The 26368-nt window shown below is 43.4% G+C and overlaps 1 protein-coding gene and 1 long non-coding RNA gene across 7 annotated transcripts in view; one reads left to right on the forward strand and one right to left on the reverse strand.

Annotated features, from left to right (window-relative positions):
• Nucleotides 1-819: 819 nt before the first annotated feature.
• On the reverse strand, nucleotides 820-18232 carry LOC108584849. The gene is made up of 3 exons (XR_001900390.3): nucleotides 17079-18232; nucleotides 8098-8236; nucleotides 820-4931 (listed from the first exon to the last, which is right to left on the reverse strand). It is a non-coding gene; the product is annotated as an uncharacterized LOC108584849 (long non-coding RNA).
• A 234-nt stretch (nucleotides 18233-18466) lies between these two features.
• The window catches only part of PRMT2 (protein arginine methyltransferase 2), a 32468-nt gene continuing 24566 nt past the window's right edge, over nucleotides 18467-26368 (forward strand). The window contains exons 1-2 of one of the 6 annotated variants that reach the window (XM_021935407.2): nucleotides 18467-18619; nucleotides 20270-20364. In XM_021935407.2, the coding sequence (XP_021791099.1) occupies nucleotides 20326-20364 (39 nt within the window). In that variant the 5' untranslated portion in view covers nucleotides 18467-18619; nucleotides 20270-20325. Of the gene's footprint in view, nucleotides 18620-18806; nucleotides 19123-20266; nucleotides 20365-26368 lie in introns of those variants that run through there. The other 5 variants (XM_021935406.2, XM_017956336.3, XM_021935408.2 and 2 more) reach the window with 5 other exon arrangements.

A 26368-nucleotide genomic window follows, 5' to 3' on the forward strand; every position in this document is an offset into this window, starting at 1 on the left:
GTTTATGTATTTACTATACAATACATTGTATTGTTATTTTAGACGGTACTCTTTCTATAATATATGTATATTCACACACACCCATATATATGTGTGTGTGTGTGTGTGTATATATATATATGTAAAGACACAGTTAGTTACCAGTAAAATAGCCTTGAGCAGGTCCTTTGGGACATATTCTAGAAGAAGGTGCTGCAGAGAATGACAGCTCCATATGTCTTATTGCCCTTGAAGACATTCCAGTGGGGAAAGATGTGATGTAGAGGTGGAAGACAGTGCTATTGATAGTTTTGACCTGTGTAGGCTTAGGCTAATGTGTGTGTGTTTCAGTTAAAAAAAAAAAAAAAGGAAAAAATTTAAAAATTGTTAAAAATAGAAATAAGCTTATAGATTAAGGATATAAAGAAAGAAAATATTTTTGTATAGCTGTACAATGTGTTTGTATTTTAAGCTAACTGTTATTACAAATGAGTCATGAGAAAAAAGTTTATAAAGTAAACAAGTTATGGTAGGCTAAGTTTAATTTATTATTGAAGAAATAATAATATTTTTGGTTTTTCTGTTTGTTTGTTTTTTGAGATGGAGTCTTGCTCAGTTGCCCAGGCTGGAGTGCAGTGGTGCAATCTTGGCTCACTACAACCTCCACCTCCTGGGTTCAAGTGATTCTCCTGCCTCAGCCTCCCAAGCAGCTGGGATTACAGGTGCATGCCACCACACCCAGCTAATTTTTGTATTTTTAGTAGAGACAGGGTTTCACCATGTTGACCAGGCTGGTCTCGAACTCCTGACCTCAAGTGATCCGCCCACCTCAGCCTCCCAAAGTGCTGGGATTATAGACGTGAGCCACCATGCCTGGGAAGAATATTTTAAAATAAATTTAATGTATGACTGGATGCAGAGGCTCAAGCTTCTAATCCTAGCACTTTGGGAGGCCAAGGCAGGAGGATTGCTTGAGGCCAAGAGTTCAAGAACAGCCTAGGCAATCCAGTGAGACCCTATCTCTAAAATAAATAAATAAATAATAAATAAATAAATAAATAAATTTAGCGTAGCCTAAGTGTACAGTGCTTATAAGCCTATAGTAGACTACAGTGATACTTATAAGTCTGCAGTAGAATACAGTAATGCTTGTAAGTACTACTACTCTAGTAGTACTACTACACTAGTAGTACTACTACAGTAGAGTATATTAATGCTTATAAGTCTGCAGTAGAGTACAGTAATGCCCTGGGCATTCACATTCACTCACCAGTCAAGCACTAACTCACCCAGAACAACTTCCAGTTCTGCAAACTCCATTCATCATAAATGCCCCATATGGGTGTACCATTTAACATCCTTTATATCATATGTTTACTGTACCGTTTCTATGGTTAGATGTAAAAATACTTACTATTGTGTTTCATTGCCTACAATATACAGTAGTAACATATTGGACAAGTTTGTAGCCTAGAAGCAATAGGCGGTATCATACAGCCTAGGTGTATACTAGGCTATACCAGCTAGGTTTGTGTAACTGTATGATGTTCGCATAAGGACAAAATTGCCTAATGAAACATTTCTCAGTATGTATCCCCAACATTAAGTGATATATGACTATATTTCATTCCATCTTCTTCTTGCTTGCATAGTTTTTGAGGAGAAGTTAGATGTAATTTTTATCATGCTTCTCTATGGTAAGGTGTTTATTTTCTCTGGTTTCTTTTGAGATTTTTTCCTTTATGATTTTCCGAAGCTTGAATATGATATGTTTAGTTCTAGCGGGGAACAGGCATTTATTCTATTTGTGTTCTCTGAGCTTCCTGGATCTGTCATTTGGTATCTCACATTAATCTTGGGGGAAATTCTCAGTCATTATTGCTTCGCATATTGCTTCTGTTCCTTTCTCTCTTTCTTCTCCTTTTGTTCTCATTATGTGTATGTTACACCTTTTGTAGCTATCCCATTGTTATAGGCTATTATGTTCTGCTTTTCCTCCCCAGCTTTTATTCTCTTTGTTTTTTAGTTTTGGAAGTTTTTATTGTCATGTTCTCAAGCTCTCAGAGATATTTTCCTCAGCCATGAGTCTACCAACGACTCCATCAAAGGGATTCTTCATTTCTGTTACAATGGTTTTCAAACTCTAGCATTTATGTTTGATTATTTCTTAGAATTTCCATCTTTCTGCTTTTGTTGCCCATCCACTCTTGCATGCCATCTGCTTTTTCTGTTACATCTCTTAACATACTACTCGTAGCTTTTCAAAATTCCTGGTTTGATAATTTCAGCATTCCTGCCATATCTGACTCTGCTTGTGATGCTTTTTTAGGCTCTTCAAAGTAGTTTTTGTCTTTTAGTGTACCTTGTAATGTTTTTTGAAGGCTGGAAATGAAGTCTGGCTAGAAGGAACTGCTGTCAAAAGACCTTTAGTGATGTGGTGGTAGGTGTGGGGGAGGGAAAGCATTCTACAATCCTACGAGTAGGTCTAGGTCTGTGGTGACCCTGCCCTCCTGAATTGTGACCTTCACAAATGCTCCTCTATCCTGTAGGTGGGACAGGATGACTGCAGGGGGCTGGAATTGTGTATTTCCTTTCACCTGCATGGAAGTCTGGAGCCACCTGGAGTTGGTAGGTCAGGCTCTGATGTAACCCAGCCAGTTTGGCTGGGATAAAACAGACTCCTGAGGACAGGCATTGTTAAGGACAAAATACCCTATCTCAAGATGGTTCCTTTTTTCTTCCCCCTGCTGAAGCACAAGGGAATTTTTCTCCAATAATCACCGTGAGGACCTGGTCAAGCTCCTGGAGGTAAAATTCACAAAAGTGTAGGGGCCCTCAGGACGGGGGTCCCCTTGGAGTTTTTGTCCCTCAGACTTGCAGCACTAAGGCTCCAGCAATTTTTCAGGTTTTCCTACCCTGGCACTGGAGGTTTCTGCTGGAGATAAGTTGTGATTCTCTCTACCCACTTGTCTGTCTCTCCAATGTTGGGAACAATAGTTTGTCCTGTAACCTCACTTCTCTACTGGATCTAACTTCTCTACTGGATTAATTTTTCAGTTTGTTCAGCTTTTTACTTGCTGTTAGAATGGAGCAAAGATTTCTTAGCTCCTTATATGTTGAACTGGAAACAAAAAATGAGTACTTTCTGAAGATAAAAAATCCCCAAAGTAATATAATAAGATATCACAAATGTCACTAGTCCACCTGCAAAAAAATATGTACCACCTGTTCCTCCCAATAATAAAAAAGCTTAAGGAGACAACAAGGGTGCCAAGAGGCAGCTGGTTGCTGGAGAGCAATCACCACGGTGTTTCCCCGGAGAGTGAGAACATGCACTCTTTGGCTTGGGAAGAAAGGTGCCATTGTGAGCAACGCTGCCATGACTCTGTGGCCAAGAGCCATCACTTGACTAGTGGTCATGGCATTGTGGAGAGCTGCCTGGCATTGCAGCCTGTGAAACTTTGGAGATAATTGGGAGGGGTTGGAGGGGGTGATGGAGGCTCAAGGCCCATGGTGTCTAGTCTACTGCACCTTGAATGCCAAAGGCACCCATGTGGTTCACCCTCTGTCTAGTCTGCAGATGGAGGGAAATGAGTTGATGTGGCTCCAGGTTCCCAGATGACGACCTGCCATGACAGGAAGGGGCTCTCCTTCCCAAGCAACAGTGCTGCCTGCCCAGGACAGAGCATGAAGGAGCTTGTGGGTCAACAGGGACCTCTATTTGAATGTATAAATCTTCTGTTAAGATCTTCTTCAGTCGCTTGGATGTCCCTTCTCCCTTCATCCATTCAGCAAACTCTTGGCTCCAATAAACTAGGCAGCCAGCCCCGGGCCTTGCTGGGGCTGGTCAGGGGGTGGGAAGAGGTCATTCCAGAAAGGCCTGGGCAGCAACATTGTTTTCTCCCACAAAGGACGGTGCCATCCGCCACCAAGCCACTCACGAGGCTGATTCCAGTGACTGATGGCCACAGGCAGAAAAGGAGGCTTGTGTTCTAAAGGAATGTGAAGAAGAGACAAAAAGCTTCTGTTGTAGCAAATGCAAGTATTGATGCAATGAGAACTCACTGCCTTTCCTGTTCTAAAGAATGCCACTCCCAGCCAGCAGGCAGCCGTGGGGTCAGGGCTTGGGTGCTGGAGCCTTGGAGCTGGGTTCAGATCCGACCTCTGAACATACCTTGTCGAACAACAACCTTTCTCAGCCTGAGTAAAAGAGGGAAAAAGCTGCACCCCTGAGAGGGCTGTAGGAGGAGTAAAGGAAATTGACATGCACATACATGTGCACACATACAGACACACGTGAAGTGCCCAGAAATGACACGCACATGCATGTGCACACATAGAGACACATGTGAAGAGCCCAATGCACTCACTTGGGAGTCATTATTATTATTATAAAAGTTACTGCTCTTGTCTGCAGAACCTGGAGCTGTCAGGAGAACTCCTGGGGTGGGAGTCAGACCAGGCAAAGCAAAGAACAGCAAATAGCAGAGGGACAGAGACTTCTTTCTGAGCCAGATATATTAGGTCTAAAAGGGCAGAGTGAACCTGCCGGCTACTTTAGAATACTCTAAATCCAGGAGGCCCCAATCTGGCAAATTGAGACAGAATATCAGCATTTCATGGGTATCACGTTTTATTATTTTTGAACCATGTCACATTCCATGAATTCATTTGGGTTCTAACCAGTCATTCCGAAGTCCGTGTTCCCTTCCAGAAGTGCAGGCCCAGTGTGAGCTGAGCTGGGGGCAGAGCAGGAGCATCGCTGTTTGCCCTGGGTCCATGGCAACGCCAGAGCCCAGCTCAACACAGCAGGGCTTTTGTTTTCATTTTTCAACTTTTTTTCGAAGCTTTGAGAAGGAACTGGAGATTGGAGTGTGAAGAGCCCACCCCACACAAAGCCGCTTTTCATGGCACTTGCTGTTTCTTGCTGTTTCTTGCTCAGGAATTGAGTCCTGGTGAAATATGAGAGGAAGTGTTTGAACTGATACTGGGGCAAGATCTCAAAAGGAAAACTGAGTTTTGTCTTTTGTAGAACTCTGCCACAGATATTTATTTTGGTTATACTTTTTATAACTTTTAAGGATTCTTGGAAATTTGCAATAAAATCATGTCAGTTTAAATTTTTTAAAAATCACAAGACTAGCCTATTTGTTTTCTCACTCAACAGGAGTGTTTTTCATTTGACGACTTCAGAAGATCCCACGTCTTACGGCCCATCCCTTCCTGTAGGACGCTGTGGGCCAGGACAGCACAGTACTTGGCCACATGCACAAGTGAGCAGCCACAAAAGCCTAATCAATTGATTGTTCGAACTACTTAACTCACGTCTGTAATCCCAGCACTTTGGAAGGCTGAGGCGGGCGGATCACTTGAGGTCAGGAGTTTGAGACAGCCTGGGCAACATGGTGAAACCCTGTCTCTACTAAAAATACAAAAATTAGCCGGGCGAGGTGGCGGGCGCCTGTAGTCCCAGCTACTCGGGAGGCTGAGGCAGGAGGATCCCTTGAACTCGGGAGACGGACGTTGCAGTGAGCAGAGATCCTGCCACTGCACTCCAGCCTGGGCCACAGAGAGAGAACTCTGTCTCAAAAAACAAACAAACAAACAAACTCTATTTAACAAGTGAGGATGCATACGCCTTGACTGTAAAAATGCCTTTGTGGAATTGAACCACCTCCACGGCAACAACCCAGGAGGTGGAAACGAGTTATTTTATTTTAGCGATTTAAATAAAGAATGTATCAAACAAGAGAAGAAGAAAGCTGAGAACCTGAAATCTGGAAGCTCGGTTGGGCACAGTGATTCACGCCTGTAATCCCAGCATTTTGGGAGGCCGAGGTGGACAGATCACCGGAGGTCAGGAGTTCAGGAAGCCTGGCCAACATGGTAAAAACCCGTCTCTACTAAAAATACAAAAAAATTAGCCGGGCTCCTGTAATCCCAGCTGCCGGGGAGGCTGAGGCAGGAGAATCGCCTGAACCCAGGTGGCAGAGGTTGCAGTGAGCTGAGACCGCACCATTGCACTCCAGCCTGGGCAACAAGAACGAAACTCCATCTACAAATATATATATAAATAAATAAAATTTTTAAAAATCTAGAAGCTCAATCCCTAGCAGTTTTGCTACTGCAGAACAATAACCTCTTTTTTTTTTGAAAAACAAACTTTAAGTTGAAAACACTGTGAATAACCTGGCACTATATTTCAATTTTTAGTGTAACTGGAATATATCCACAGGTATATTTAGCAACTAGTAGTTCTATTGAGTGCTAACGTAAATAAAATTTAAATCATAGGAGGAATACACTGTTTTTGGAATTAAAACTTATTCAGACTCCATAATAAAATCAATTCCTGATGTAATTCCTGTAACATATGTATTAACCTTAAGTTCAACATTTAAAATTAATTATCTGTTATTGTGTATTAATTTATAAAATTAATTGCAATCTTCTGAACTCTGCCTTTGGGGTTCCCTGGAACGAGGCCCAGGGGCCGTGTTTGCCTGAGTCGCATGGGTGCACCTCCCTTCCCCAGGCGAGGCCCACTTGGCTGTGCGTCCCCCCACAGCTGGGACCATGAGATGCAGAGGTAGACAAGGACAGCGTCTTGGTGATCACAACTTTTAAAACAAAAAACTCAGATGCCCGGGATGAGAGAGTGCACACCCCATGCTGACACCCCACCCTGACCTTGCTGCTGCCGTGGTGATGACCACAGAAGGACACCTGTTCACAGAGCCCTGGCTGAGCTCGTTCTGTCCTCAGCCTGTGCAGCTGGCCAGGTCCCTTGGCCGTAGGAAGGCTCCAGAGGCCTCTTTGGGTAGAAGAGTGTGGGGTCAGGTCAGTTGCTCAGCACACCGAGGAGCCAGGCTTCACAGGGACTCTCTTAGGGACAGATGTGGCAACTCAAGTGACAACTACTCCTGCCCCTGGAGTGGGACTCGTGTGCTCCAATGCCCCCCAACATGTTGGCCTTCAGGTGCCCTGCCAGGTCCTGGGTGTTCAGTGTGCTCTGGTTCCTGGGAGGAAGGTAAGACACTGAGTTCTGAACTCTGGAGGTGGAAGGGGGCTCCTTGGACAGTCACCTGATTAAGCACAGCCCTGGCCCCATCCTGGTCACAGGGGTGTGAGTCTCCAAGGACAGGGCTCCAGAGCACCATGTGACAAGTCACATGTAAAGGAAACCTGGGCAATGGCATAAATGAGGACCTCCCCTTAGTGGGGAAAGGAGCTTAGCAGGCTTCAGAGCCTCAGCCTGCATAGGAAACGCGTGTTTCTTCATCATCATGGGGGAAACTGAGGCTCAGAGAACTAGTTCACCCAGGTTGCATCACTCAGTGTCAAAGCCAGGATTTGAACCTGGGCCTGCCTCCACAGTCCAAGTCCCAACCACGTGAAATGCTGCTGTCGTGGATCGGAGCAGGAGGAAACACCCTGCTCTGAATCAAGGAGGTGCTTTTACTCTGCTTTTTTTGTTTTTGTTTTTGAAACAGAGTCTCGCTCTATTGCCCAGACTGGAGTGCAGTGGTGCAATCTCAGCTCACTCCAGCCTCCTTCTCTAGGGTTCAAGTGATTCTTGTACCTCAGCTCCTGAGTAGCTTGGATTACAACAGGCATGCACCACCACACCCGGCTAATTTTTGTAATTTTAGTAGAGATGGGGTTTCACCATGTTGACCAGGCTGCTCAAACTCCTGGCCTCAAGTGATCCACTTGCCTTAGTCTTCCAAAATGTTGGGATTACAGGCATGAGCCACCATGCCCAGCCAGACTCCACTTCTTGATGGAGAAATGGCAAGAGAAGAGCATGTGGGGAGGATTGCTGAAATCGCTATGGCCAACTTTGGAAAATACATTCTGCCCTCTGGCTGCACCCCCCACACATTCCAAATAGACTCACCCAGACACCCATGGCCTCATGCCATTATGGCAGCCAGAACTCCAGGTCTCACCACCTAACCAAGTCCATGCAGGGTGAGGCTCTATGGGCACGGCTCCTCAGACACAACCTCTTCAATGTGTTCCCTTCTCAATCCACAGACTTGTGACCTCAAGAGCCAAGCACCTGACCCCACCTCTTCACCCTATGTCTAATAGGGATGGAGATAGGACAGATACCTTGGCCCCTGCCATTCAGAAGGGCGAAACTGAGGCAAAAAGCAGGCAGTCTGTAGAGATTCTGAAATCCAACCTGACCCAGGTCAACAGGTCTGCAATTAGGGCCCAGTGTTGCTCCAGGGACTGATTCTCTAGGCACCTGAGAAGAAAATAAAAGCCAGCTTGGATTAAAAGAACCAGATAGCACAAAATGAAAGGAGGCCAGTGGGCCCCTGAATTTCTACAGGCTAAGACTGCTCAACCACAAACGCGGGCTGCTCTTATTTTTCTAGTACACTTCCCTTAATAACTTTGTGGGTTTTCTATGAATTTTATTGAAGTTCACTCCATTAGACAAAACCTGCACCCCAGATCTCTTTTAAATAGACTCTTTACTATTGGGGCTCCTTGTGTGGCTGTTGTGGAACAATGCTCTTAAGATTCCCAGAAGGTCTCCTTAATAGGGACCTGGGAGGCACATGCATACGGTCCCTGGGAGGTCCTTTGCATCTGAAAAGGCTGGTGAGACACCAATTGAACTCTTTCTGCATCTTAACAGAGGGTTTTATAATCCAACCCTTGACTTTGTGTCTGCTCTGAACCCGCATATTCCCTACAGGGCTGCGGGTCCCAACTTTGCTCTGAGCCCTTTGAGAATCTTCTGCTGGAAGAAACTGTGGATGAAAAATAGTTTCATTGTTGAGCCCAGCAAATCCTGGCTCCTTCATGTTTTTATAGGTTCTGTTTGAAAACCCCATCGTTCCTTCTCCAATGCCTCTTTCCCTACAGTGCCTCTCTCCCTAATCATTCCTCATGATGTGCAGGTGAAAGAAGCCAGTCATTCAATGACAAAAGCCTTCTTTCCTTCACTTCCAGAACATTTCCTTGCTTTTCCTCAGTCCCTTGCCAGCTGCCTTCTCATGCCTGCCAGCCTCTTCTCTGGGGCTGAGTCCCACAGCCAACCCCCCATGTTTTTTGGCTTTTGTCATGGTAGCATCCCACTTCAAAGTACCCGATTCTGTTCCAGTTACCATTGCGGCATAAGCAACCACTATCTAATAGCGTAAAAGCATCAGCTGTTTTATTTTTCTCCTACGGCATGATTGATTGGCACAGGGTGCTGGTGTGGCTCCGTGTCTAGGACCTCAGCTGGGGAGACAGAACAGCTGTGGCTCTGCGGCTGGGGTAGAACCATCCCGAGGTCACGTAGCACCAGGTAGGAGAGAACATGAAGGCTGGGCTCAGCTGGGACTGATATCTGCAGCACTGTGCATGGTGTCTCTGCGAGGCTGGGTTCTGAGGAGTGTCCCAAGAGCCTGCATTCCTAGAGGACTGAGAGAGCTGCATGGCCTTTCCTGAGCTGTCTTGGGAGCCACTGCAGGCCTCGCAACCTAGTGACTACAGCAGACATTACAAGCCCAAGACCAAGAGGAACGAAGGTGGATGCTGTTTCTCAATGGGAAGATGTCAAAGAATGTACAGCCATTGGAAAAAAAAAAAAAAGCACCACAGCTTACTCTCTAGCCACACATTATTTACATATTAGTCCATTCTCATGCTGCTATAAAGAAACACCTGAGGCTGGGTAATTTATAAAGAAGAGAATTGACTCACAGTTCCTCATGGCTTTGGAGACCTCAGGAAATTTACAATAATGGCGAAAGATGAAGGGGAAGAAAGGCACCTTCTTTACAGGGTAGCAGGAAGGAGAAGTGCTGAGCAAAGGAGGAAAAGCCCCTTATAAAAACCATCAGATCTCATGAGAACTGACTCACTGTTATGAGAACCGCATGGGGGTAGCCACCCCCATGATTCAGTGACCTCTCACAGGGTCCCTCCCACCACACATGTGGATTATGGGAACTAAAATTCAAGATGAGATTTGGGTGGGGACACAGCCAAACCATATCAGGGACTGAATTATGTCCCCTACCTCCAAATTCATATGTTGACCCCAATCCCCAATATGACTGTATTTGAAGATAGAGCCCTTAGCAAGGTATTCCAAGGTGAGCAGGTCTATGCAAACCTACCCCCAAAGACCGAGGAGGCTGAGAGGCTGAAGAAAGAGGCTGACAAATCCAGTTTCTTAGGAACATTTAACAGGGACTTATGAACAGAAGCTATGTCTGTGTCTTGGGCAGCAGTGAGGGAAGTGGGTGGATCTCCTCACTGTTACCCTCCCAGACCCAGGGCTTATAGACCATAGGGGAAGAGTATGCAGACTTCAGAGGTGATGTGTAGGATAACTGTATGGTAAGTAAGATAATGTCAAGGTTATTTTGCCCTAAGGGCAGGATTTACGGTAAGTGCATGCTTTTACACAAGGATCAGTAGTTAAAATACAAATCTTACAGGCATTTCAGGAACTGGGGTTAATCAGAAGTCAACGTGGAGGATCAGCATCCAGGGCAGGTCGCTAATCTGATAGCACCTAATCTGGTGCCCTTATAAGAAGAGGAACAGATACTGGAGTGGTCTCATTGCATGCACACAGTGGAAAGGCCATTTGAGGACACAGCAAGAAGGTGGCTGTCTACGAGCCAGAAAGAGAGCCCTCACCAGAAATCTAATTTGCTGGCACCTTGATCATGCACTTCCAGCCTCCAGAACTGTGAGAAAATAAATTTCTGTTGTTTAAGCCTCCTAGTCTGTGGCATTTTGTTAAGGCAGCCTGAGCAGACTATTGTATGAAAACCAGCTATCATCAGATAGAAAACCAGCAGCTATACCTGGTTGTTGGAAGAATTGTTTTTTGAGGTTGTAGGACTGAGGTCCTTAGTTCTTGCTGGCTGTTGGCTGACAGTCTCAGTGAGTTCCTACAGGCAGCCCTCAGTCCTTGCCATGGGGAATGTCCCCAGAATAGCCACACATGTTCCACGTGTACCTGAAAATAACATGCACTCTGCTAGGGGTGGATGAAGTGGATATACTGATTTTATATATTTGTGTACATATGTAAGTCTCATGATGTAAGCCAACATGACGTGTGTCATGTTGGTTAAATGAGCTGTTTGAATCTCTACTGTCTGCCTTCTTGTTCTGAGTTATGTGATAGGTGTGTTAAATCCCCCAACTACAATTATGGATGGTTCTATTTCTCCTTTAAGTTATATTAATTTTTGAATTTCTGGATTTTATATTTTGAAGCTATGTTATAGACACACAAATTTGGGGCTGCTATTTCTTTCTACTGAATTGACAGTTTATCATTATGAAATAATTCTTTTATTTTTGGTAATACTGTTGGTAAAGTCTGCTTTTTACAATATCAGTATGGTTTGTGTTGGTGTGGTATTGCTTCCCCCATTCTTTTACTTTCAACTAAATGTTTCTTTATAGGTAAAGTATGTTTCTTATAACTATCATTTAGTCAAATCTCTAAAAGAGATACTTAAGAATATTGGCATTGGCCGAGCATGGTGGCTCACACCTGTAATCCCAGCACTTTGGGAGGCTGAGGTGGGTGAATCACTTGAGGTCAGGAGTTGAAGATCAGGCAGACCAACATGGTGAAACCTAATCTCTACTAAACATACAGAAAAAAAAAAAATTAGCTGGGAAGGGTGCTGCACGCCTTTAATTCCAGCTACTCGGGAAGCTGAGGCATGAGAATCGTTTGAACCCAGGAAGCAGAGGTTGCAGTGAGCTGAGATTATGCCACTGTACTTTAGCCTGAGCGACAGGGCTAGACTCTGTCTCAAAAAAAAAAAAAAAAAAAAAAAAAAAAATTGGCATGTTTTCTATCTTTACATTTAATGTTGTTAGAAATATAGTTGGATTTAAGTCTGCCATCTTGCTGTTTATTTTTATTATTTTTTTTATTATACTTTAAGTTCTGGGATAGATGTGTAGAACGTGAAGGTTTGTTACACAGCTACACATGTGCCATGGTGGTTTGCTGCATTGCTGTTTATTTATCATTTGTCTTGTCTTTTATTTCTGTAGTACTCTCTTAATGTTTTCTTTTCCATTTTTTAAATTTATTTTTTTCTTTTATCTTCTATTTTGCTTGTTGTCATACGTCATTGTAGTTTTTGAGAGCTCAATATGCACTCTTGACCTGCCTGAAGTTATTAGAATACTTTTGCTTTGTCCTAACAAAGATCCAGCACATTACGATAGTTTATTTATCCCCCTTGCTCTGTGTGCGGCTGTTGGCATATATTCCACCTCTACACATTATAAACCTCACAAGTCATAATAATTGTTGATTCAAGGACAAATTTTAAAAATATATTTATCCATTTATTTACATTTTCTAGTACTCTTCTGTCCTTCCTGCAGTTATGATTATCTTATTTTAGCATGAAGTTCTTCTTTTAGCATCTTAGTGCATGTTTCCTTCAGTCAGATTCCGTTTATCTGAAAATGAATTTATTTTGACTTCCTTTGTAATGGATACTTTTCTTAGGCTTAGAATTATACATCAGGAGATTTTTCTTTTTTTATCATTATACTTTAAGTTCTGGGGTACATGTGCAGAATGTGCAGGTTTATTACATATACACTTGCCATGGTGGTTTGCTGCACCCATCGACCCATCATCTACATTAGGCATTTCTCCTAGTGCTATCCCTCCCCTAGCCCCCCACCCCCTGACAGGTCCTGGTGTGTGATGTTCCCCTCTCTGTGTCCACATGTTCTCACTGTTCAACTCCCACTTATGAATGAGAACATGCAGTGTTTGGCTTTCTGTTCTTGTGTTAGTTGCTGAGCATGTTGGTTTCCAGCTTCATCCATATCCCTGCAAAAGATATGAACTCATCCTTTTTATGGCTGCATAGTATTCCATGGTGTATATGTGCCACATTTTCTTTATCCAGTCCATCACTGACGGGCATTTGGGTTGGTTGCAAGTATTTGCTATTGTGAACAGTGCTGTAACAAACATACGTGTGCATGTGTCTTTATAGTAGAATGATTTATAATCCTTTGGGTATATACCCAGTAATGGGATTGCTGGGTCAAATGGTATTTCTGGTTCTAGATCCTTGAGGAACAGTCACACTGTCTTCCACAATGGTTGAACTAATTTACACTCCCACTAACAGTGTAAGAGTTCCTATGTCTCCCCATCCTCTCCAGCATCTATTGTTTCCTGACTTTCTTTTTTTTTTTTTTTTTTTTTTTTGAGATGGAGTCTCGCTCTGTCGCCCAGGCTGGAGTGCAGTGGCTGGATCTCAGCTCACTGCAAGGTCCGCCTCCTGGGTTCACGCCATTCTCCTCCCTCAGCCTCCCAAGTAGCTGGGACTACAGGCGCCTGCCACCTCGCCCGGCTAGTTTTTTTGTATTTTTTAGTAGAGACGGGGTTTCACCGGGTTAGCCAGGATGGTCTCGATTTCCTGACCTCATGATCCGCCCGTCTCGGCCTCCCAAAGTGCTGGGATTACAGGCTTGATCCACTGTGTTTCCTGACTTTCTAATGATCACCATTCTAACTGGTGTGAGATGGTAGCTCATTGTGGTTTTGATTTGCATTTCTCTAATGACCAGTGATGAAGAGCTTTTTTTCATGTTTGTTGGCCTCATTAATGGTTTGTTTTGAGAAGGGTTCATTCTTTTCATTCTTTTTTTCTCTAATCTTGTCTTCACACTTTATTTCATTAAGTTGATCTTCAGTCTCTGATATCCTTTCTTTTACCTGATTGATTTCGTTATTGATATTTGTGTATGCTTCATGAAGTTCTCATGCTGTGTTTTTCAGCTCCATCAGCCCATTTATGTTCTTCCTTTCGGGGCTGGGTTTATAGTTTTGTAACCCCTATGCCAAATGTTGACACCTTATAGTAATTGGCAGGGATAAGTAGGAAATTGCTTGATAAATAAATACAAACAAAAATGTATGCTGGCAATTCTTAAGACATTTCTAATATTACTTTGCCACTAATTTTAAAGTTAACTTATTTATTAAAGATTTTAAGTAAACTTAACATTTGACTAGTCTTCCCCTTTTTCTAATAAAGTATTTTATTTGAGCACTTTTATTTTTCTTTAAGCCAATTAATTAGAGCTCTTTTATATTTTTTAATAGAGAAACATGTGTACACAACACATAAATACATAGAGGTATTAGGTATACCGATAGAAGTACATCTTATAGATTCCTAAGACCTCCTTTTTTTTTTTTTTCTATCTTAGACTTGCAAACTCTCGATAACCTGTGTCACTGCCCCGGAAGTTGTCAGCTAAATAGCCCTAAATCTGCATATTGAAGGAAACTCTTAGATGAAAAATTGGATAGCAAAATTTACATTTCAAGGTACACAGAGAAAAAGTCTGGTGGTGCTAAAGAGAGATTAAAGATGGATGCCAAATGAAACATAAAATTATGAAAAATCTATCACAGGATTGTATAAGGAGACCAATTTTATTTAGATAGAGACTATCTATATTTTAACTGGATCTCTGAGCTCTGGGCAGACCCTACACTGAATCCTGGGTCTCCAAAAAGCGAAAATTATTGTGAGGTTAGACCAGGTCATGCTTTTACAGTGCACTTAAAAAGTTTTTTTAACAAAGACATTTCTATGTGTCTGAACTACACTATTCCTTAAGAAATCAAGAGTAGCCTCTGTTGCAGTAACTATTTTAGTAAAAAAACATATAAAAGCAAGCAGTTTAAGAGCTGAGATGAACTTGTCTGTTTACTCTCTTGGGGTTCCATAAGGAAACAGGTTTCTCCTCCAAGGGGAATCTGGCACGTTCTCCATTTTCTGTAAGGAACCCTGGGTATTATAAACTATATTAGGTTTCTCATAAAGCAGAGGGTGCAAGAGAAAGAAGAGACGGCAGAAGTAAATGAAGAAAACAGAAGCCGGGCGCGGTGGCTCAAGCCTGTAATCCCAGCACTTTGGGAGGCCGAGACGGGCGGATCACGAGGTCAGGAGATCGAGACCATCCTGGCTAACACGGTGAAACCCCGTCTCTACTAAAAATACAAAAAACTAGCCGGGCGAGGTGGCGGGCGCTTGTAGTCCCAGCTACTCGGGAGGCTGAGGCAGGAGAATGGCACAAACCCGGGAAGCGGAGCTTGCAGTGAGCTGAGATCCGGCCACTGCACTCCAGCCCGGGCTACAGAGCAAAGACTCCGTCTCAAAAAAAAAAAAAAAAAAAAAAAAAAAAAAAAAAAAGAAAACAGAAGCCAGTCAACTAAGAAAAAACCTTTTGCTCAAAAAGACAAGGTTCTAGGAGAGAAAAACAAAAACGAAAACACAAAAACCAAAACCTGAAGGCCTTTTAAATACAAACACACACACAGGCACACATACACACGCATGTTGGATGTTAGCTTTTAATTAAACTGACTTAACCATTGAGCTCCTTAAAAAAAACTTTTTAAAACTCATTGAGGAGAGAGACCCTCTCATATTGTATTATATTGTTTTATACTCAGTACCTGTTTTAAGAAAAAAACAAGGAAGTAAAACCAAAGACAGGCAGCCTGGTGCCAGGCCTGGAACCAGGCCTGGGTCTGCCTGGCCTAAACCCAGTAGTTAAAAATCAACTCATGACTTAGAAACCGATGTTCCTGACATTGTATAGAAGAACACTGCGAAACTCCCTGCCTGTTCTGTTTCACTCTGACCACCGGTGCATGCAGCCCCTGTCACGTACCCGTTGCTTGCTCAAATCAATCATGACCCTTTCATGTGAAATCTTTAGTGTTGTGAGCCCTTAAAAGGGACAGCAACTGTGCACTCGGGGAGCTCAGATTTTAAGGCAGTAGCTTGCCGATGCTCCCAGCTGAATAAAGCCCTTCCTTCTACAACTTGGTGTCTGAGAGGTTTTGTCTGCGGCTCGTCCTGCTACATCATTACTGGCTGGGCATGGTGGCTCACACCTGTAATCCCAACACTTTGGGAAGCCAAGATAGGCGGATCACTTGAGGCCAGTTTGAGACCAGCCAACATGGTGACCAAACCCCATCTCTACCAAAAAAATACAAAAATGAGCTGGGTGTGGTGGTGCATACCTGTAATCCCAGCTACTCAGGAGGCTAAGGCATGGGAATCACTTGAACCTGGGAGGTGGAGGTTGCAGTGAGCTGAGACCGTGCCACTGCACTCCAGCCTGGGCCACAGAGCAAGGCTCTGTCTAAATAAATAAATAAATCTCATTATCATATTTCATCTAGGACAAATTGCTGTTATTTCAGAAGTACCAAGTATCAAACCAGAAAGGGCTTGATTTAGGAACCAAACCCAGGCTGTCGTGGTGGAAAAAAAGAAGGCAGAATCCTTAGGTAAGGAACTGCAGCATGGGATGACAGTCATTGCTCTTTTTGGTTGGTCTGGCTAGCAAAAATGTGGCCTTGTTATATTAAAAAAGTCCCTTAAGTAGTCAAAATAAAAAATCTTTTTTTTTTTCCGTTTGCTGGCTATTTTCCTTCCCCCACCACACCACCTTTTGTGTGTGTGTGTGTGGTGGGGAGGGGGGGAAACTTACCCAGTTCAGAGGCCTTGCTTCTCATAATTTGGAACTTCCCTTTGGATTTGATCAAGTCAGATAGAGTTGGTCAAACTCAATGGGAAAAAGACAAAAGAACAAAAAAAAGAAACAGGCCGGGCGCGGTGGCTCAAGCCTGTAATCCCAGCACTTTGGGAGGCCGAGATGGGCGGATCACGAGGTCAGGAGATTGAGACCATCCTGGCTAACACGGTGAAACCCCGTCTCTACTAAGAAATACAAAAAATAGCCGGGCGAGGTGGCGGGCGCCTGTAGTCCCAGCTACTCGGGAGGCTGAGGCCGGAGAATGGCGTGAACCCGGGAGGCGGAGCTTGCAGTGAGCTGAGATCCGGCCACTGCACTCCAGCCTGGGCTACAGAGCGAGACTCCGTCTCAAAAAAAAAAAAAGAAACAACAACAACAACAACAAAACAGTTAAGCGAAACGAAGGATTGGACAATTTATAAGATTACTGAGCACACTCATGGTAAGGAGAAATTAAGACCAGCTGGTTGTTAATCTTAGCCAAGACAAACCCCAATTCAGTTACTTACCTAGAGATGGGTCTCAGGCTGAAGATTGCTCTCTACCATCCTAGGAGCAGGGGAAGAAAACCCCTCATCTTTCCTGTGGGAAGCGAGCTCAAACTCCATAAAAGAGTTACCTGCCTTCCACTGTCACTGAAGCAAGAAAAAACTTGCCTTCCTTACGTTGGAAGAGAGTAAACCACCCCCGTCCCCTCACCCCACACACACAAAAGGAGTTGTACAGCAAAATAAACTAGATCTTGACCACATCTGGGTAGATCAGGGATTCTCTGGAGGGGATTCTTCCAGGCCTCAGCAAATTGTCCTGTTGGTTTGAGCCATAAAGATAGCTCAGGCTGGTACTAACGACTGACAGATTTGTCAACGTCAGTGGCACCTCTACTAGGAATCGCTTTGTGGTTACTAAAATGTGAACCTTAAATATCTGAGTCAGATCTCAGTCAACTTGGGAAGTTTATTTTGCTGAATTTAAGGAGGCACGCCCATGACACGGCCTCCAGAGGTCCTGATGACAAGGGCCCAAGGTGGTCAGAGCACAGCTTGGTTTTACACATTTTAGGGAGATATGAGACATCAATTAATATACGTAAGATGAACATTGGTTGGTCCGGAATGGCGGGACTACTCGAAGCAAAGGCAAGAGGGAGCTTCCAGGTCAAACAGTTGCATTCCCTTGAGTTTCTGGTTAGCCTCTCCAGAGGCGGTAATCAGATAGGCATTTACCTCAGTGAGCTGAGAGATGACTAAACAGAATGGGAGGCAGGTTTGCCCTAAGCAGTTGCCAGCTTGACTTTTCCCTTTAGCTTAATGATTTTGGGACTCCAAGATTTATTTTCCTTCCACATTTTTTTTTTTTTTAAATCAGACTTAAGGTCTCCCTTGATGTTAATGCCGGAGAAGTATAACAAGGCGTGTAACAAGGCACGTGCAACTCTTCCCCCTCAAGGCCAGAACAGTCTCTCAGGTTGAACTTCAGGGTTCCCTGGTAAAGGAGGGAGTCCAGTCCGCCGCGGCTGCCGGGGCCGGGTCGGGGTGGGGCGGGCGGTCCTCGAATTTTATTTCTGTTTTACAGGCATTAGTGCCACCCATTTCTTCTTATTTCTTCTTAACCCCAAACTTCCTCTCCTCAAAACAGAAACGTCATCATTCTTTTTTTTTTTTTTTTTGAGACTGAGTCTCGCTCTGTCGCCCAGGCTGGGGTGCAGTGGCCGGATCTCAGCTCACTGCAAGCTCCGCCTCCCGGGTTCCCGCCATTCTCCTGCCTCAGCCTCCCGAGTAGCTGGGACTACAGGCGCCCGCCACCTCGCCCGGCTAGTTTTTTGTATTTTTTAGTAGAGACGGGGTTTCACCGTGTTAGCCACGATGGTCTCGATCTCCTGACCTCGTGATCCGCCCGTCTCGGCCTCCCAAAGTGCTGGGATTACAGGCTTGAGCCACCGCGCCCGGCCATCATTCTGCTTCCACTTGTCCAGAAGAAAGCAGAGGGCGCGCACTGAGCAGCGCGAATGGGAAAGTTAACTGAATTATCTGAGAGAAGACACGAGGAGGTAGGGGTCCCCGAAGCCCCAGCCATTTTGTGGCTCGTACGGGTTGTCGCTTCCCAGGCCGTGAGGGGCCCAACCCCGCCCCCCGCCCCAGCTCGGCCTCCCGCCCCGCGCCCTGCACCGAGGGTCAGACCCCACACCGAGCCCCCCGCGTCGGGGCGGGGCGGTTGGGGACACGCTCCACACAAGGGGGCGCTGGGCCTCAGCTCTCAAGAGCGCGGGAAGCTCGGACGTGAAGTGCGCTGCGCAGCCCAAGCTGCAGACGGTCTGTGAGCGGCGCGCCTGCGCGAGTGGAGGGCGGTGGCTCGGCTCCCCTGGAAAGGGGGGGCCGTCTGAGCACTGCGCCTGCGCGGGGCGCCGCACACTGGGCGGGACTCCTCGGCTGACGGCCTGCGTGCACTGCGCTTGCGCGGGTTGAGGGCGTTGGCTCAGGCTCCTGGAAGAGACCGTCCGCCCTTCCGCGCTGGCGGTGTGGACGCGGAACTCAGCGGAGAAACGCGGCTGAGGTAGGTGTCCTGATGGGCCGCTCAGGTGACTGGACTGCACGTAAGGAAGGACAGGCCAGGTGAGGCGTCCTCGCACTGCGTGTGCGTCGCTGGCGGACACAGGCCTCCGCCCCCTTCTGGGGCCTCCGAGCGCCTTCGCGATCTCTGCCACCTGCCCTGGCGTCGTAACGGGCGCTGGGTCCCCGTCACAGCCTTCCCTGAGCGCCGCGCCCCTTCCCGGCCACTCCCACCATCCAGCGCCTTCCATGGCCTCGCCCTCTGCGGCCACGCCCACCCCACCATCTCTGCCACGCCCTTCGTGACCACGCCCACCTGCCTGACGGCCCCTGCCCGGTAGCTCGCGGCGCTCGCCCAGCCTGACCCTCTCGTGCCCCTGCGTCTACGCGCGGCCCCCTCGCTTCCTGCCCCCTTCTCACCCCCCTTCATTGGCCACTTGTTCCCACCCTCCATGATCCTGTTCCTTCCGAGGGCGTCTTAGGAGAGCTGGATCCTGCACGCACCCCGTCTCCTCTCCGACCCCTTCCCAATTTGGACCCAGGTTTTCCAATGAAAATGTAATTATGTAAATCAGTAAGCATTTGTAACTACGAATATCACAAAAATAAGCTTCAAGTCTGGATTTAGAAGTGAAGCATGCATTTTAAACAAAGAATTGCTATGCAATTGAAAAAACACATTGATCCCAGAGCAGAGTGTGGATTACATTGTCACTGGAAAAATAAGAATTGAGAAGAAGGAAAAGACTGGAAGATGCAGACTTTGGTTCCTGTTAGTGGAAACACTGTAAAGTCCCGGGTAGGGACTTTTAATTGGAATTAAAGCTATCACAGTTCTAAGAAATGAATGAATACTGATTTATTGCCTTAAGTCGACACCTGATCTAACAGAAACTAACAGGCTTCAGCAAATGAATAAGATTAACACCTTTCAGACTAGTGAGGAAAACACACTATTTGAAGTTTATGATTTTTAAATGCTTTTGTCTCTGTAAAGAATTGTAAATTTTCATTTCTATACTATTCTTTACACATACACATTTTACTTCTATTTGGTAGACGACATTTATCATGCCCCTTAGAAGTTAAGGGAACTTAATTATTAAGCAATATAACAAGTACTTTGTGTCTCTTTCTCTTTTAAAAAGTAGAAATGGAGAAGAAAATGAAATAAAGCAGCAGTTATGAGGCAGAGCCTAAGAGAACTATGGCAACATCAGGTGACTGTCCCAGAAGTGAATCGCAGGTAATTTCGGTTCCAGTTCCTAAAAATCTGTGTTTAATGAATGTGAACATTACAGAGAGCTAAGTGTCAGCTCACAGATATGGTGGAGCTTGACTTGTGCCTTGGAAGGTGGCCACCAGCAGTAGAATGCTTAAATGTGAAGATTGTGAGGCAGAGGAAACACAGTGTCTCTAAGGTGACATCCTGCATTGGGCACCATAACACTTCTAAGGAAGTACTTAGGCCCTAAACATCACCAGCATTTAGGGTTCCATTTTTGATATGTGAAATGGCAAAGCAAGCGTATTTTCTGAGCTGTTCAATACAAATTCAGGCATAATACCAGCAATATATTGAAGGCAGGTTGGACACATTAGAAAAGATTTATGTATTCATACTGTTTCTGCCTAGGGTACTCATGTAGTTTTGTTCAAGTTAGCAGTAAAAAAAACCCTCAAATTTTAAGGAATGTTGATTGTGTAAAACTCACCAACTGAATAATAGATACTATTTTTAAACATTTCCGTATCTGTTATGTCAATTTTAATATTTTCTTTTTTTTCTCTTTCATTCCAATGATCTGTTTTCATTTGGGTTTTTATATATAGGAATTTTATTTATAGTCGGCATCTTTCATTGATTTCTTTAATTATTCATAAAATGTTTTAATTCTGTGGACATCTTATTTTTCTTTTGATAAATTTAACAAATATTAGGACACTTCCAGAATGATATTGTAAACATCAAGTGCATTAAACAGTGTACATTCGGTTATATACATATATTTATAAAATAAAAATACTGTCAGATGTGTCTGTAGTTCAGCTACTCAGGAGGCTGAAGCGGGGGGATCACTTGGGGCCAGGAGTTTGAGGGTGTTGTGTATTCTGATTGTGTCTGTGAATAGCCACTGCATTCCAGCCTGGCCAATAAAGTGAGACTTCATATCTTAAAAAAGAAAAAGCAACCCTCTAGATAAAGGTTGTTTCCCAATCTCAGTCCTATTTTTCCTCTTCTCTTTCTAGAGGCAAACACTACTGTGAATCCTGAATCTGTTTTGTGTCACTGCGCCATTTTTTATACCTCTGTGGCTTATATAGATATCCTTGAATGACATATGATATTGTTTGTGTGTGCTTTTTAGAGTTTCCATAAGTGGTGTCATACTCTCAGTGTCACCTGTAGCTTGCCTATTCATTTAACTTTACCTTTGGGGAATTTGTCCTTGTTGATATGTGTGTAATGCTGGTTCAATCCTGCCACTGTAGGGTGCTCCTGTAGTGTATTCCTTCTCTGAAGGTATAAAGTATCCTAGCTGTAATTATGTGTATGGGCCTGTTGCAGTCTCACTGCTATACAGTAGGCATATACCCCATTTTACTTATTCCCCTTTTGTTGGACCCTTAAGTTGTTTCTAGTTTTTTCTATTTCAAACAATGCTGTAGTGACCATCCTTCTCCATGCCTCTGTGCTCCAATAATGGCATTGCAGGGTGCAAAGGACCACAAGTTTCAGTTTTACTGGGTAATGATCAGTTGTTTCCCGCAATGACTTTACTAGTTCACAGGTCAGTAGCCCACAATAGTGCTTGCTAACACTTGACAGCATCAGACTTTTAAGTTTTGGTCAGTCTCATGGGTTAGAAAATGGTATCTTGTTACTTTAATTCTGCTGACTACTTAAGGGTCATGGTGGTACTTCAGTAATACTTGTGTTCATCCTGTTAATACTACCCTCCATTATAGAATAGATGTCTGATAATGGTAATTTGTATTTTACCTCCTTTTTTCCCACTTGATCAGTCTTTTTTTTAGGGTTTTATCAATTTTATTTTTATAAAGAACCAATTTTATCTGAGTTGATTTCTCTGTTTTTCTATTTCATTGATTTCTGCTTTTGTCTTTATTTCCTTCTGTTGTATTTGGGTTAATTTTTGTAGCATCTGAGAGAGAAGCTTAGATAATTGATTTTAAACCTTTCTTTAATAGTCTTTAAAGCTATGACTTTCCTCTAATCACTGCTGCAGTTATACGTCACATATTTAAATGCAGTGCATTTTCATTATTCAAAATATTTTCTGGCCGGGCGCGGTGGCTCAAGCCTGTAATCCCAGCACTTTGGGAGGCCGAGACGGGCGGATCACGAGGTCAGGAGATCGAGACCATCCTGGCTAACACAGTGAAACCTCGTCTCTACTAAAAATACAAAAACTTAGCCGGGCGAGGTCGCAGGCGCCTGTAGTCCCAGCTACTCGGGAGGCTGAGGCAGGAGAATGGCGTGAACCCGGGAGGCGGAGCTTGCAGTGAGCTGAGATCCGGCCACTGAACTCCAGCCTGGGTGACAGAGCGAGACTCCGTCTCAAAAAAAAAAACAAAAAAACAAAAAAAAAAATTTTCTAATATATTCAGTGGAAATTAGAAATTTTCTGGACTATTTGAAAGTATGTTGACCAGTTTCTAAACATTTTGGAAATTTTACTTTTTCTTATTTAATTTTGCTTTAATTACCTTGGTTAGAGAACATAACATCCTCTATAATTTCAGTCTTTTGAAATTTATTCATACCTGCTTTATATTCTAATCATATGGAATATTTTGGTGAATGTTCCATGAGTACTTGCAAAGACTATGTATTCTGCAGTTGTTGAGTATAGCATTCTATACATGCCATTAAGATCAAATGTGTTATTAGTATTGTTCAAAACTCTGTCTTTTCTGATTTTTTTTTTGCCATTTTCTGTCAGTTACTAAAAATTCTCCACTATGATTGTAGATATATCTATTTTTCCTTTTGGTTCTATCACTTTTTGCTTTGTATATTTTGAGTCCTTGTTATTGGGTGTATATATTTAGTATAGGTTTTATTTTCCAGATTAATCGACCTTATTTTTTATAAAATATCTGTCTTTTTACCTGTTAATAAATACTTCTTTTCTTGCATGTACCTTTTTTTAGTGTTAATATAGCTATACCGGCTATATTATTATAGCACTCCAGCCTGGGTGACAGAGCGAGACTCCATCTCAAAAAAAAAAAAAAAAAAAAGCCAAGCAAAGAAAGAGCCTGGGGGTGTGTGTGTGCGCATGTGTGTGTGTGTGTGTGTGTGTATGTATGTGTGTACACAGGGGTTTGTGTATGACATGGGCATGGTGGGGGTGTGGAAGGCCGCACACCAGGGGGTTAGTAAGGGTTTCCTGGGCTGGGTGGATCAGTGATGGGGTGGAGAGCAAGCAGAGGGCATTGCTGCCTTGTGAGTCATGCTCCTGGCATAGGGAAATATTCCCATTCTTAGGGAAATTATAGAAAATAAAGTATTTTCTATAATAATATACTTTATTTTGTATATAATAAATATAAAATTATTTTTATAATAATAAAGAGTGTGTGTGTGTGTGTATTTTTTTTTTTTCCCTGCAGTCCTTATGTTTAAAGCATTTTTCTTGTAAAGAGCTAGTCAGGTCTAGCTCTTAGGTCTTTTTTTTGTCGCTCTGTTAAACACAATTTCTGCCTCTTAATTGGAGTATTTAGTCTATTAACATTTAATGTAATGACTAATATGATTAAGTGTAACATCTTGCTGTTTGTTTTATGTTTGTCACATTTCTTTTTTGTGCATGTCTGCATTCCTGCCCTCTTGTGGATTAATAAATATTTTCTATAATTCCACATTACCTCCTTTACTAGCTTGTTAGCTGTATCTTTTCATATTATTTTAGTGTTTTCCAAAGAAATTGCAATATGCATCCTCTCAATTTCAGTCTTTTTTTTTTAACCGCTTCATAAGGTAAAGATCTTATAAGTTAGTTTCATTTACCAGCACCCATATTTTTGTACTGTTGATGTATCATTTTAATTTTACATATGTTGTAAACCCCACAATAAATTGTCATTGTTGAGTCTTTTTTTAATAAAGTTAAATAGTCTTTTATGTTTCCCCACATATTATTTGCCTTTTTTGAGATCTTTCCTTTTTTCCTGCATTCTGTGTTTTCATGTAGGATCATTTCCCTTCAACCTGACAGCTATATGTTTATATTTACTAGTGTGAGTCTGCTGTGTCAAACTATGAAATGTGTTTTGCCTAGATTTTTGAAGAATAGCTTGATTCGGGATTTTAGGTTTGCAGTTTTTATTTAACACTTTAAAGATGCCATTTTACTGTCTTCTGGCCTCTGTTTCTGATGAGAAGTCAGCAATATTTTACTGTTGTTCCGCTAAATGTAACGTATTCCTTTTTCACATTGGCTGCATTTAGGATTTTTCTCATTTTGGGTTTTTTTTTTTTTTTTTTTTTACCAGTTTTCTTCTTGTTTTTCCCACTTAGGATTAGTTGAGCTTCTTGAATCTGTGAGTTAATGAATTTTTGTTTGTTTGTTTTGTTTTGTTTTGTTTTGACACGAAGTCTCGCTCTGTCACCCAGGCTGGAGTGCAGTGGTGTGATCTCAGTTCACTGTAACTTCCACCTCCTGGGTTCAAGCGATTCTCCTGCCTCAGCCTTCCAAGTGGCTGGGATGACAGACACGAGTAACCACGCCTGGCTAATTTTTTGCATTTTTAGTAGAGGCGGGGTTGCACCATGTTCACCAGGCTGGTCTCAAACTTCTGGCCTCAGGTGACCTACCCACTTTGGCCTTGATGATCTTTTTTTTGTTAATTTTGGAAATATCTCCACCATTATCTCTTCATTTATTTTTTTCTGCCTCATCCTCTCTCTTCTTTTTTGGGGTCGCCATGTAAACATAAGTTAGAATTTTTGCTGCTGTTTGACATGTCTTATGCTCTATTCTTATTTGGTTTTTGTTTGTTTGTTTGTTTGTTTTTCTTTTTGTGCTTCAGTTTGGAAAATTTCTGTTGACCTGACTCTTGAAGTTGCTGATCCTAAACAAGATAACTGGGAAAACAATATGTTTGTAAAAAAATTTCTTGAGATGTCAAATAGGATCTATATTATATGAAGAGTAGTCCCAGCTACTTGAGAGGCTGAGGTAGAAGGATTGCTTTAGCTTGGGAGGTGGAGATTGCCATGAGCCAGGATCGTGTCACTGCACTCTAGCCTGGGTGACAGAGGGTGACCTCATCTCAAAAAAAAAAAAAAAAAAAAAAGTATTCTTCAACCTTGGCAATCTATCCCGCAGAAATAAAATGTCATCAGATAAGCTTATCTGTGCACAGACTTCTTTTGTTGCAGCATCAGTTATGGTGGTAGAAAACTGGATCCCAAGACAAAGTCTATCAATGGGGGATGGCTGAAGAATCAAGCGAAGTTCCTGCTATGGAATATCGTATAGCCATTGAAAGTGATAAATCAGGGTTCTGACAGTTGGAGAGTTTTTCCAGAAGGTATTGTGTAAGAAAAGCAAAGTGCAGTTCAGGCTTGGTGGCCCACGCCTGTAATGCCAGCACTTTGGGAAGCTGAGGTGGGCAGATCACTTGAAGTCAGGAGTTCGAGACCAGCCTGGCCAACATTACAAAACCCCATCCATTTCTACCAAAAATGCAAAAATTAGCCAGGCATAGTGACACACACCTGTAGTCCCACCTCTCGGGAGGCTGAGGCACGTGAATTGCTTGAACTGGGGAGGTGGAAGTTGCAGTGAGCCGAGATTGTGCCACTGCACTCCAGCATGGGCGACAGAGCGAGACTCCATCTCAAAAAAAAAAAAAAAGCCAAGCAAAGAAAGGGCCTGGGTGTGTGTGTGTGTGTGTGTGTGTGTGTGTGTGTATGTATGTGTGTACACAGGGGTTTGTGTATGACATGGGCATGGTGGGGGTGTGGAAGGCCGCACACCAGGGGGTTAGTAAGGGTTTCCTGGGCTGGGTGGATCAGTGATGGGGTGGAGAGTAAGCAGAGGGCAGTGCTGCCTTGTGAGTCATGCTCCTGGCATAGGGAAAAGCACAAAGGGTACAAACAAGCAGTTAACAAGGTAAAAAAAGATGCTGGCAAGTATTTTAAAAACGTCTAACCACACAAAGAGAGGCAAATGGAAGTAAGAAAGTGATTTTTACCCATCAAATTGACAGAGACT

The sequence above is a fragment of the Papio anubis genome, chromosome 4, assembly GCF_008728515.1.
Source record: "Papio anubis isolate 15944 chromosome 4, Panubis1.0, whole genome shotgun sequence".
Lineage (NCBI taxonomy): Eukaryota > Metazoa > Chordata > Mammalia > Primates > Cercopithecidae > Papio > Papio anubis.